A 14,194-nucleotide genomic window follows, 5' to 3' on the forward strand; every position below is an offset into this window, starting at 1 on the left:
TCATATAGTCATTCTGCTGTTGCTTGTTTTCTGTCTCTGTCTTTTTCTCTTCTCTGACAGCAATCGAACATAATGATAAAGGGGATGGTGAAAAATGTTCTATGATTGAAGCCTTCTCTCGATAAAAAAAAAAAAATAAATTGAAACTGTGAGAGTTAAAAGCACTGCTGAAAACATGACACAATTTCATGTATCCTCCAATATTTCATGAATAACATAGCGACGTAGAGTGAAACTTTTAATTTAAAACATACACTTTTAAATGTTTTGACATCATCTGCCTTTTTCAAATGAACTCAAAGGATCTAAGAATATAATAAATACATTTAGTATTGAAAAGAGACAGTATGAAAGAGACATTACAGTTTACAAAGGAATTTGAACAGTACACGTGGAAAGCACAAAAAAATACATAAGACATACACATCCGGAGGGGGACATGAATGTTGACAAAGCAAATAATGAAAAAGAGAGAATAAAAAAGCATAAATAAAAATATTTTCTCCAATAATACAGAAAAAGAAACCAAAAATACCGAAAATTGTCATTTTTTGTGTTGTCGAAAAAGCCAGCAGAATTGATAAAATACTAAAATACATGAAGAGAATGCGACGTCATTTGATCCAAAAATAATTTCTTCATGCTGTCAAGCAAGTTTTCATATTGTTCCTCATTCTCGTATCATTTCCTGACAGACTTGATGAGATAATTCACTCCATAGTGAGAGAAAAAAACAGAAAATTACAATTCGGGAAATTGATCATTGTACTGTGACTGCAGAATTGAATAAATAAATTATTGATACAGATAGCGAGTGAAAAATTCAATTCATTTTTTTTGTCGATGACTATACGTGAAAGTGATGATGAGATAAAGTGAAAATGAAAAAAGAATTGAATCATCGCATATTCATCTATATTCATAAAAAAAAAGTTCGATAGCGTTGAGTAAGACTGAAACTTTTAAATGAAATGAAAGAGAATTTTCAATGGGAAAAAGCTACAGATACAGACTCACTAATTTTGATGCTTTTTTTCAATTTCAATATTAACGATTTTTAATCTGTTGGATGGTTATAGGATTATCATCATTGATAATTTTGATAGCATCAATTTAGCTGATGATTTGTTAAGATTAATCAACTGTGAAAAAATAACGAACGATTTAAATTTTCTACGTTGCACTTAAATTGAGTGACCATCAGCTTTTGATGAAATATGTATCGTCATTATCTATACCAACAATTCGATGCTTAAATTTCCTAAAAATGTGTAATGAAATTCATTTCAGACGAAAAAATATAAAACAATGTTAAAGTTTATGGAATTTCATCCATGATGATGATGATGATGAAAATATTCGAGCAAAAAACGCGAGCATGTAATCGAGTTTGCGAGATAAACAAAAATGATATTCAATTCTCTTTCACATACGTTCACATTCATATATTTTTTTGCTTATATTGAAGTTTTGTTGTCTCATGCCAGTTGGAAAATACTTGGAATTGCAAAAAAAAAGTCACACAACAGAGAAATATGGAAACGTGAACGAGGAAAAAAACATTAACTGAGATGAAAATTTACATGAAAAACCATAAATTCATTTTTTTACCATTTGAAAGGCAATCATAATATATGAAACATGGCACATAACCCACCACAATACTGAGTAGCAAAAAGTTTCAGATTTTCTTTATTCTTTAGCAAAAAAATTCAACTGTTGCTAAATTTTCATTCGAGTCTAAACTCCAAACCAAAGCCAGCAACAATTGTGAATAGAATTGAAGAAGAAAAAATATATTTCGTGCAGTAGAAATCGGTAGCAAAATGTAACCAGTAACCTATAAAGCAGAGGGATGGAAATTCTTCTACCCACTGGCTTTGAACAACTTCATGTAATATTTGAGTACGAGAGGAATAAAAAATGCGAATAAAAAATATTTGAAAAATTTCTGTGTGTCATGGAGTACAACGAAGAATGAAAGGAACTAGCTCAAAAATCACAATAGAATGTAAAATAAAAAAATTTACATTTCAATTCGAGGAAAGATGAAATTATTTTAGAATTGCATATGAATTGCAACAGGAAAGGAAAATATGTCTATTCAAAAATATTATACTCTACTTCATGTTTGCTGATGTGAATTCACTATTGTGTGCATATTTTAGAACTTTACAATGACTTTACGATTTTCTAATGCCAAGTGCTGATTTACCTGTTCTAGTTTTATTGTTCAAATTTTATGCTTTTTGTTGTGCAAACGATTGGTGTATGAGATTGTGACGTAAATACCTTAATTGAGGTTTTGGGGAAACTTTTTAGTTAGAATTTTGGCAAACATGTAATTCAGTAGTTTATTTATTAATATATTATGTCTAAAGATATATATGCACTAAATATTTTACATTCGAACCTAATGGTTGGTGTTTTTTAGTGATTGCATTCAAGGTAATTTATTTGAAGCTAAGGGCTTTTGTTCCTAAAGGACATTTCTAGGGGTCGGCCTAGAAGTGTATCTTATAGTTCGTCCAAGGTTGCAAGCCTATAGTTTTGGACAAATTAAGACTAAGACATTTCTAAATGAGTGCATTTCTAAATGTTAAGCGCTGCATACAAAACTTTTCATGTTCTAGTGCTTCTGTTCATTTTCAGATGAGTCTGTGCACTTAATGTTGCACATATTTATCATCTGTCATGACAAATATCTTACATTCTACAATAGAAGCACTTAAAATTCACACAAAAAAAAACCTGAGCATGTGCAAAATATGTTGCATTTCATTTTGAATTCTATTATTCAATATTACAATTACACAAATTAGAAAATGGAAACATGTAAGAAGATAGTTATTACTTTAGTATTGTTATAGATCAGCAATTGTGTTCTTCTTTATGCAGGATCTCATTTGTGTTGCAAATGGAAAGATACAGAAGATGAATTTTTGTGACTGTTTATAGATTCTCTTCGTCTATGTTGTTGCATTTGTCAAGATTTATAAGGAAAAAATAAAATTATTTGTATGAAATATGGAAAACATTTTCATGGAAAATTTTTTCTCAGCAATTAAAAGTCCATTACTAGTCATTTCGAATAGCAAATAAAAAGTTATTATGATAAACGAACTTATGTAAAATGAAATGTCAGGACTATTTATAAAAGTTAATAAATGTAGAAAGTTCAACTCGTGTTAACCTCACATTATCGTTAATCTTATAGCTCAACGCCTATGTTGTAATAAATTGCTTCATAAATTCTCATTTATTATGTAAAAAGTGGAAATAAAGATGATTTTATTGGAAATTCAACATAAAAATTGATGTCGAATATGATTGAACTATGTTAATATTTTCATGACGCGACTTGTGGTCGACATCATATGGAACTGTATTAATAAAAAATTATCTAAATGACCTTGTTAGTTTCCATGGTCAAAAGCTCTCAAATTCTCCCCACAAAGCATGTCAATTGTGATAAATAAGCCATAGACAGTCACAATCAAGTTCATTTATTGAATTGCAGATGATATAAAAGAACTGTATAAAAAGAGGAAGAAAATAAAGTCGGGATTTCGGAAATTGCTTTCCTTTTATTCATCAGATCTTTCCATTATGGTTGGTATTATGTATATAGCATATGTCATTGTGATCATCATCAATAATTGGATAAAAAAAATAACATTCTCTAAATGGGAATGGATATAAAGAGCTCAATTATTCATTCTTGGTGAACAGCATGAAAGTTTTGCGAACAAAAAAAAAATGTATACAGGATAGAAAGGCAGACACAGACAGAGATTGTGGTGGTTTTTGAGGTCATTGATTAGCTTAGATGGAAATTTTTAAGTTTTATTTTGGCTCAATTGGAAGGGAGGAACTAACAGTAGGCATTAAGGTGTGCTTGCTGGTGAAAACGTTTCTACGTGGAAATTCAGCTCGAATGTAACTGGTGAAATAAACAACAATAAAGTGTGGATAATGATGATTTGTACTTACAACAAAAGGTTTTGTCATTGGTATCAATTGCACTATTGTCTTTCCCTTTTTTGTCATACAAGGTTTTGAGATATTTTTGTATATTTTTTATCATTCATTCATTATGTATTACACATACACATTTTAGATTTTTTGATATTGTTCAAGTTTGATCGATGGATGGAAAAACATGAAATCAATCACAAAAGCGTGGATGGCGGGTGTGAGTTGAGGAGCGTTTTGAAAAAGTATAACGTTAATGGTTAGTTTTAGTTCTTTTACGATTTATGATAATTTTTTGTTGCTATATTTGATTTATGATTTAATTTCCATTCTCACATAGTAAATGAGATGGTAAATATATCAAATAATTTGGTAAGTGACTAAGTAAATTGGGTAAGGAAGTAACATTGCCTGTTATCGTGCTTTAAATATTCTTTTAAGGAATTAATAGGCTATTTGTAGCATGGTTATTTATCCAATGTGAACTAGAATTTTTATGAAGAATTTAAAAGGATGCAAGATTATAAATAAAAATTAAAGCTACTTTCAAAAATTAAGGTATATTTAACAAAGTTCAACTGCAACAACAAATTGATAAAATTTTAACATTCCAAATTTATTATTTATATTAACAAATTGAGGTTCTTTCAATACAGACAGATTAATATCCCGCTCCTGATTTATGTTCAGCAGTATCATGCAAAAAAATACATCTTATAGTAAATAAAAGAGTAATTGAACTTTTGCTTTCAAAAAAAAGGTTGAACTAACTCTGTAAGGTTAAACTCAGGTTCAAATAAAATAAAAATTGAATAAAACTTTCAATGCATTTCAAATAGATTTCATATTTCAAATAAAAACTTAAAAATATGTTCAAATGCAAATAACTAAATATTTTTAACAAACTTGTCCCTAAATCACTCCTAACATTTCCTTTCAATATTTTTGAAGAACTTTGGACAGCAATAAATGAAAAATCTTAACATATGAAAAAGTTTAATAATTTTTGCATTCTTCAATTGCACTTTAAAAGGTGAAACTTCCATTCATTCAGTTTCCATTCAGTTAGACACATAATTCTATCCGGTGATGAAAATTTCATCCAAATCTAAATTTCCCCAATGTATAAACTCATTAGTTTCTATTTCTAGTGAAAAAAATGAATAGTTACAATGGATGGAGAAGTTGTCATAAAAAGAGGTAAAAAAATTTCAATTTTCCTATCTGATACAAAGGCAGCCACTGCTTTATCTTGAAAAAATAAACAAGACCACTTGATTTGAATTCATCTTGAGAGTTCTTTTCTCTCTCGTGTTTGCCATTGTCATTGAAAGATTCTTAAACAAACATGTATCCTTTCTGTCTGTTCTGATGCTTTTGATACAAGAAGAATGGAAAAGAAAGAAAAATTTTTCATCTCTTTCAATTTTCAGCTTAAAAAAGTTTGCAAAAGGAAAGCAAATAAAACTTTCCTTCCCTCAGCCTTTCAATTTTTCCTTTTTTTGTTCCTGCTTATTCTTTTGGTTCAATGAATGAAACAATATTTGCAAGTTTTTTGTTCTGTTTCCTAGATTTTCATTTTCCATGTTCAATTTCATTGTCTGTCTTTAGGTGACTTTCTTTGTTTTCCAATCTCATCTCCTTTTTATTCATCAGAAAAAGTTCAAATGTGATTTAAATTAAATGCATTTTTTTGAATTTCTCGTGAAATATTTCAATGAGTTTTCTTAAAGTTTTCAGACTTTCTGAAATATTTGACCTTGAAATTATAAATCTCATTAAGTCCAAAAGGAATTTTTTCACAAATATTTCGTATTGTTTTAAACAAAGATAAACCACAAATTAAATACGCTTCAATTCTTTCCAGAAGGGTTAAAAATTCATGAACATTAAACAAAATATGTGTTAAAACCGAAAAATGAAAATTAAGCAATTATCATAGCCATTGAATTTAATAGATATTTTGCTAATAAATTTCTGCTAAGGAATTTAACGTCGCGGAAGAAGAAATAAAATATTACTGAACTTTACATTATAGCATCCAAACATTTAAAAAGTCCAATGTACACTACATCCTTCAATTCTTGTTCAAATAAAAAGTTCTAAAGCTATTAACAGAAATTAATAATTTCATCCCTCTAATGGAAACAATTAATTACCATATTACTAATTGAAGTAATTTGTTACAGCTTGAAAGCTCTTGAACTGTCAATACCTTAGTGATTGAAATTTATTTATCAGTCAATCAGGGTGTAAAATTTGTAGACAATTCTATTGAAGATTTTATCATGATAATTTATTGCTAAAGCAGTTCGGCAGAAATTGATAATTTCACGAAAAGAGACATAAAAATTATTCGCGAGAAAATAAATCATTCTTTAGCATAGACTCGTTGCTTACTGTAACAGAAAATGAAGATTCTTATAGATATGTCATGATGAGTAATTACGAGTCCGCTTATAAAATAAAAATATTGCAAAATTTCCCCGAGAAGACAAATGAGTCTGCGATTTTAATCATATTTAGATGTAGAATATTTTCATTAACCCACATCAAGATAATGCCAATAAAAGGACAAATAAAGAAAGAAAGAAGGAATGAAAGAGACCAAAAAATTATGAAAAAGAGAGCAAAAACTTTTCTTTTTTTTTGTACCCCTTGTTAAACAAGTGGAATTCATTCTGGTTAAAGTAAGAACTTTTCATAAAGCTCCATTCACGACCATTAAAACTCTTTAGGAAAGTACAAAAAAGGAACAACAATAAAAAATCTTTCATTTCCTGATAGGAAAAATACATTCGCTATCTCTAATAAAAAACGAAGGTCTCCTCATTGTTCACTTTTATTAGATTGTAAAGTGGGCTAAATAACATTTAAGATATAGCAGTTAGGCATACAACACTGTGTTGTTTTTTTTTCATATTAAATGTCGCCGCTGCCATCTTAAACATACAAGACATTTCTCTTTTCCCCTTCCTTAATACCTAGTTTTCCACAACGTTAATCATTAAAGAAAAGAGGAAAAAAACGGCAGCAAAAAAAAAGGGAAAAGAAAGAACCTCATGACCATAAATTTTAATTAAAAGCTAAAAACAAAAATTTCGAAAAGAATTTTTTTTTTGACAGTAAGATGGAAACAAATACAGGCAATTCAAGACAATGCACAGGCATCAAAACCACAACCAACAATGGTTTTCATACAGAACAGTTAAAAAGAAAGAAAATATAAAAAATGGAACTAAAGTATTCCTTTCTTATTATTATTATCATTATCATTATTTTTGTTATTATTAAAGTTCTTATGAGTATAGCACCTCAAAATGAAAAATAAATGTATTTAGGATAATAAAAGAAATGAACGTAAAAAAGAAGCTTGTGATATGGCGAGTAAAAAGGTGGGAAGGATATTTACCTGCTGTCTCCGTCGAATGCGTTTACGAGCAACGAGAAAGATTCGCCAATAGAGGAACAAAATTGCCAATAATGGAACATAAAAACTTGATGCTGTCGCAAATATTTGATATCCAACATCTTGTGACACTAAACACTCATAATTCTCCAGTCTTTTATCCCATTCAGGATCCTTCCATCCAAACATTGGTGCAATTGATACAAGAAATGAGAGAATCCATAGGATTACAATCATTATTCCTATTCGCTTTGCCGTTCGTTGGTGGGCATAATCGATATCTGTGACAGCCCAATATCTATATTTTAATAAAAAAAAATAGAAAATAAAAGCAAACGAGACAAAAAGAAAGAAAAAAAAAATCCGGAAACGAGAAAAAGTGAAAAAGACAAAAAAACGAGAAGAAAAAAACAGAGAAGAAAAATAAGAAATGAGAAAGGTTTCAATCTTAATGGCTGATAAATATGTATTATATCTTAAATTAGAAGAAGAGATTATCTGGGATTTAAGCGGAGCATCTTTCTATCTTTTCTTTATTCAGGCTAGAGATTGCCTAATGATGCTTCTTTTTTAAAGGAAAAGGAGGACACTAACACATAGCATTTTTTTGGGGACAGTTTTGTATATACAGATTTGTGCGTGTATAAATGTCTGCATTGCTTTTTTATGTTTTGGAAATTAGCTTTGCGCAGAGCTTGAAGTCAACTCGGGGTGTTGACTTCGAGCTCTGAGCTTTTTTTTGCATGTGCTTCAAGACTTTACATGCAATTTTTTTCTTGTTGTGTGATTTTAGCAGTTGATGAATAAGGAATCAATAACAAAAGCCAATTTTCACCCTGATGTAAAGAAATTAATTTAATGTAAATCGTTAAAAGCTTTTCCTGAAATCGAAAAGTAGCATTTTATACAAATTGTGCTTTCATGCTTCAAATTGAATTAAATAAATCAAGCGTTAGCCAATCGATTAAGAAATTAATGGTTGATCATTAAGATGTAATGGAATGAATGTGTGCTAATGAAAAAAGCTCGTGGGGAATTAATTTCTATAAATCTACAGTAAAAAATCTTTAATACTTTAAAAACACGCGAAGAAAGGTTGTGTGGCAGTAAGCTCTTTAAGGTTTAATGAATGAATGCCTGGAATTTCAAATAAATTTTCTATCTTGCTATGACAGCCCAAATATGACAAGCGAATTTTTCCTGGTATTTTACGCATACCAATCATTCACATTTGCCATGTTCTATTTATAATTTGTACATTGATGAAAATTCCTTACACTTCCAAACTTTCCTTAAGCAGTTGAAAATGATGTAAGAAGAAAGAAGTTGACTGACATTTTTGTGTTTGTGAAATTCCAGGTAAAAAGTTTATTTTATAAACTGTTAAAGTCACAAGACATTTTCTTAAGTTTAAGGATCTGCTGAACATTAGCGACTTCACCACAATCGTTGCTAAATGTTAATAGCAGCTTTATATTTGTGTTGCTAATTGTAAGAAAAACTTTAAAATTTCATGAATTCTTAAAACAGAAAGTGCTACTCTGTGCTTAAGTATCTCCAACAATTTTTCTTCACATATTTTTATTGTATGTATTTCTAAAATGAGAAACTTTTACTATCTTATGCAAGAAACATTATTTAATTTAAAGTTTCACATCAGCGATCTATTCAAATAGCTGTAAATGAGAATGATAAAAGCAAAGACTTTCTTCCCATTCCATTTATTTTTACTGGCAGATAAATGGTAAAAAGTTTCTTTTTAAAAGGATAAGAAAAAAAACTGAAAATGAATTGAGAGAGAAAAAAAAAGTTTTTCACCGCACATAGAAACTAGTGGATGAGTAAGAAGAAGAAAGAAAAATCATGTTGTGTAAGTTTAAGGCGATAAATTCAATTTATATGTTCTCGTTTAAACACGAATGAATATATTCATGGAGCAGACATTAGACTTGTTTGGATTGAATTTTCAGTATGCATATTCATGCTTCGTACTTCCTGATTTAAGCGTCAGGAAGAAATTGAATTTAACTTTGCTTTGTTTCTGTAAGTTTTAGCTAGATCTGGCATGATTGTCTGTATATCAAAAACTGAGGATCTACATAGTTCCAAGCGACACATCTAGGTGACAAACTCCAAGTTACTTACAAATGGAACCATGTGTCGCTCGGTAGTGTCTTCAAATCAATTTTCAATAAATGTCAATTGAAATATGTACTCAATGACTTTTTCGATTCCTTTCTACATTGTAACATTGTAACTAAGTGATAACTCTTTATTTGTGTGTTGCTTAGGAACTAAATCAATCTTGAAAACATATCTTTTCAATCGCAAATTGAATTTCAAACTAAAATATTTAAAGGAAAAATAAAAGCAGAAAAAAATCCTCTTACAGTTCATTACGAAACTACTTTAATGGTAATTCGAAATTGAAATTCGAACTACATCATTTCTTCTTTTCACTTCCTTTCAGATTTATTTTTTTTTTCTCTCTTTTTATTGCCGATATTCAATGTATGTTTATATCAATGGGAAGGAAGACAGTAAGCAAGCAAGTAAGTAAATGAATGAATACAAATATATACAAATGTATGTGATCTAGCATATTAAATTAGCAGTCGATTGGCAGTTAGTATACAAATGCGCATTCATGTATAGGAAGATAAAATAAAATTAAGTATTATCTTTCCATCTCGCTTTATATTCGACTCCTACACGCATACAAACATGTTTCTTCTTTGTCATTATGACGAAACTTGTTACCTTCATTAAACATTTGAAATGAACTTTTGCAAAGGCGAATGCCAGCGAGATATGGAAAGATAAAATGGTGAACTAAGAAAGGAAAAAAGATGGCGGGTAACATTGCAAGCATAAAATGTTAATGAAGTGTGACGCAATTAAACTTACCGATCCAATGCAATGGCTACAAGATGAAGAATTGATGCTGTACAACAGAGGACATCAGAACTTGTCCACATATCACATAGCTCCGGTCCCAATTTCCACTAAATTTTACGAGACAAGATAAAAATTAGTTTTATTGCAATGAGTGTAGATCGCGTGTTTGGAATAGCATTCATAAACTTTTGGTCTGTCTGAAACTTTTAAGCTTCACGAAAACATTTTTCCTCACACGATTAGTTCAATGGATTTAAGAACAGATCGTTCACTGTCTCATTCAGTTCATTGTTTTAGGGATTTATAATTTTATGACTCACCTCTCGAGATATCTCATAAACTGCGGATAGAGGCATCACGAGACATGCGACAAGTAGATCAGCCACAGCAAGTGATAAGATTAAATAGTTTGCTACACTTTGTAAATTTTTCTCTAAAAGTATTGCTGCTATTACAAATACATTCCCTGCACATGTTAAATTGTATATAATTTTTATGAGCATCAGCATCAACAGCATCCAATCCAGTTATTTAAAATTACGAAACGAAAGATGGAAAATGAAAGGGAAGAGAAAAATGTATAAATGAATGAGAAATGAAGGAAGAAAAGAAAATGAATTTGCATTGCAAATTTTATTTTCCTGCTCGATGGCAAATTCCATCTTTGTTTGCCAATGAAACAGAAATAACGATGAATTGAATTTTCCTCTTCTTGCTTTACGAGATTGCCCCTATGAAACATCATCAGTAACAACAGTTGAAATGGAACAAAAAAATAATAATAATAAAAAAGAAAGAAACAAATGGCATTGGCATTGGCAATGAGTGGTTGTGTATATGTATACAAGGATCAAAAGTAAGTAGAAATGAAATAAATAAATGTATAAATAAATAAGTGACGGAAGTGATGTGGAATAAGGCGATTGTATAATGTGACATTGTTCATATGTGACGAAATGAAATTGGAGAATGGAAGTAGATTAAAAAACATTGAAAGTCGATCACTAGAATTGAATATTTAAATGGCAAAACAAAAGATTTTCCAAAATTAAATTGAATTTTCGTAGATTTGAGGTTCTCTAATACGTGTTAAGGAACATCCACTTGCAAATTTATACATAATTGAATTGAATAATATTAAGGATGTTTTAAGCTTCTTGATTTAAATCTCTATCAATCTATGTAAATTAACAAGCTGTTTTGTAATTCAATATATATTCTTAGTCAATCTAACCGCATTATTTCAATAAAATTTATTCAAAATGTTAAAGAACTTGATGGAATCAACACATTTCCTATATAATTTCATTTAAATATTGAAGATTTTTTCTGAACTGATTAATGATCCCAATCATCATTAAATGATTTGTTTACTTATAATATAGCAAACTAATAATTATATCGGCTAATTACATGTGCTTCCTTTTTGAAAACATTTGTGTTTATTTTTCAAATTTCTTTGTTTATTTAATACTTTTATGAGACGAACTAACTGCTTCAAACTATTTTTAAAGCAATAAATGTGTGAAAACTATTATAAGTCGAAGTACGCCAACGAGCGCGTAGTGGTTTTGTCGTGTGGAACTTAACTATTGTATACATAATCACTGGAAATGTGACTCACAGCCATTATTTATACAGGAAGAGATGACGTCAAAGAAGTGGTTTGGATCAAGCTTTAAACAGTAATTCTAAGTTTGAGTGCGGTGGTTTGGCGAGCCCGATTCACTGAGTTTTCGAGCAAAACACAAGTTGCCGAAACCTCGTCCTTAATTTATCTTAATCGTTAAACTCTCATTAGCCCTAAAACGCATTCATCTGAATCTAAATCCGACTATTGTGAATTTGAAGGTCAAAATTCATGTTTGGAATTTTAAAAAAAATCTGAAAGCAGCTTGCAAAAATCAAAAATTCATTGGATTAAGAGCATAATCAATATAAATTTCCTATGAAGATTTATTTTCGCGAACATGAACGCAAACACTCATAAAATTCAAAAGCATTGAAATAAATCAACACTGAAGTGAATGAATGAGATGGAGATCGAGAGAAGAATTTTACAGATAAATTGCAAATGTTTCGCACTAGAAGAAGCAAGGAAAAAAAATTGTACAAACGATTTCACATTCATACGATTTGTGAGTAAATGAAAAGCATGGTATTTGCCATATGTTGAAGTATTTATTGCGAAGCTCTTTTCAGTCTGTTGAACATTTTTCCAATCTACTCATTCCATCATTATTTTTATATTCCCTCGCATCCACAAATATTTCCTTCTCACTCTTTATTTTCTCATTCTAATTGTAAATGGGATAGAAGAAAGGAAGAGAAAACTTCGAAGATGTTTAGATAGATTGATGTGAATATACTCCGTTTATATACATTAATACATAAAGCATTGTGAGCTTATAGTATAAACTAGAAACATCATGAAATAGAACGAAGTTTAGTAAGGCACAGTGCTATTAAATTGCACATAAATCAAAGAGATAAAAGTCACATTTCCAATTGATTTTTGCTTTGACTCATTTTGTTATTCAACCATAAATTTCTTCTTTCTAACATACTAAAATACTTCCATTGTCTTTCTTTTTATATTGTGACCTGAAAAAACAAATGAATTAAATATTTTTGAATATCCATAGACGTACTGAATGAGAAAAAACTTATCTAATTAAAATGGTGGCTGCGCTGATCAATTAATCATAGAAACTCATTTGCAAAAAAGACCATTGCTGATTTTCACTAACCAACTTTTATTGCGAATTCATAGTTTATCACATAATCAAACTCATCCATAGTGCATGTAAACGTAATTGCTCAAAGCATACCGAATGTGTGATGTATCGTATAATTTAACCAAAAAAAATCTTGTTACTCGCATAAGTGCCAATAAGCGTACAAAACTGAGTACACAAAAATATCTCCCCTCAAATAGCAATGATGATGACGAAAGCATAATGGATATTGTAAATGAGGGCTTCAGGCTCCAGTTCACATCTGTATTTGTACATACAATGCATATGAAGTGTGTACTTATGGAAGAAAATGTGCACATTAAGCATGTGTACTCATACATTTATCTATCTTTTCACTACATCACTATCCTCAAGCGATATTTTTTTCATACCGAGTGCATAATGCTTACAATACAGTACTGAAAATTATCTGTTTTTTCCAGAGTACTCATGATAATGAAAGAAGGATTAATGATCAGTTTGTCTGTCAATATCTGACATGAAATTGTGCTGTAAATTTAATATGAATATCTGCGAAAAGCTCACATACATACTGAACATTTATAATGATGAAATGTTTGTGCATGAATGCATAAAATAAAGTTTTTCTCGGAAAAATCATTCATCTCTTTATATTTACTTTTCACTTTATATCTCTCTTTTTTAAAATCATTATGAATGAGAAGCTTTAAGTAGATTATCCTTAGGTGAAACTTTTCAGTGAATTAAGTGGAATTAAGCAGAATTTATCATGAAATAAAGTTTGATGAAAAAACAACAAAGAGTAAAAACTTTTAATGATGGAATTTTAAGTGCTTTCAATGAGGGAGGAGGTTGAAGCACTGAATTCTAGTTCATTGAAATGTTGCTTTATCTATTTCAATGATTAAAAATAGTAAATCAGGTATTAACAGGTTTTTCATTTCAAGTGTTTCTGTCTTTGATGGTGCTTCATGAACTTTCGAAAAATTAATTCAATTTTCGTAGAATTTGCTGATTGTATCAAGTTTAAATTGAAATTTGAATGAACCATGTCTCGACAAAATCCCAACATTATCATTATGTGTAGTTGTTTAGTAAGAAGTAAGCCAAATATGAGCTCAAAAGTATACAATAAGTTTCCATTTTTTATAAACTTTTTTTGGACATTTGTCTCCACGAACAACATGACTAC

The 14,194-nt window shown here is 29.8% G+C and overlaps 1 protein-coding gene across 3 annotated transcripts in view; it reads right to left on the reverse strand.

Moving 5' to 3' along the window:
- Window positions 1-14,194, reverse strand: part of LOC139096456 (5-hydroxytryptamine receptor-like) — a 54,240-nt gene that overhangs the window by 14,373 nt on the left and 25,673 nt on the right. For all 3 annotated transcript variants that reach the window (XM_070648167.1, XM_070648168.1, XM_070648166.1), the window contains 3 exons: window positions 10,603-10,748; window positions 10,292-10,389; window positions 7,388-7,682 (listed from right to left, as the gene is read on the reverse strand). In XM_070648167.1, the coding sequence (XP_070504268.1) occupies window positions 7,388-7,682; window positions 10,292-10,389; window positions 10,603-10,748 (539 nt within the window). The remainder of the gene's footprint in view (window positions 1-7,387; window positions 7,683-10,291; window positions 10,390-10,602; window positions 10,749-14,194) is intronic.

This window comes from Chironomus tepperi, unplaced genomic scaffold, assembly GCF_022539635.2.
Source record: "Chironomus tepperi strain 1889 unplaced genomic scaffold, CSIRO-AGI_Ctep_v1 contig_393, whole genome shotgun sequence".
Lineage (NCBI taxonomy): Eukaryota > Metazoa > Arthropoda > Insecta > Diptera > Chironomidae > Chironomus > Chironomus tepperi.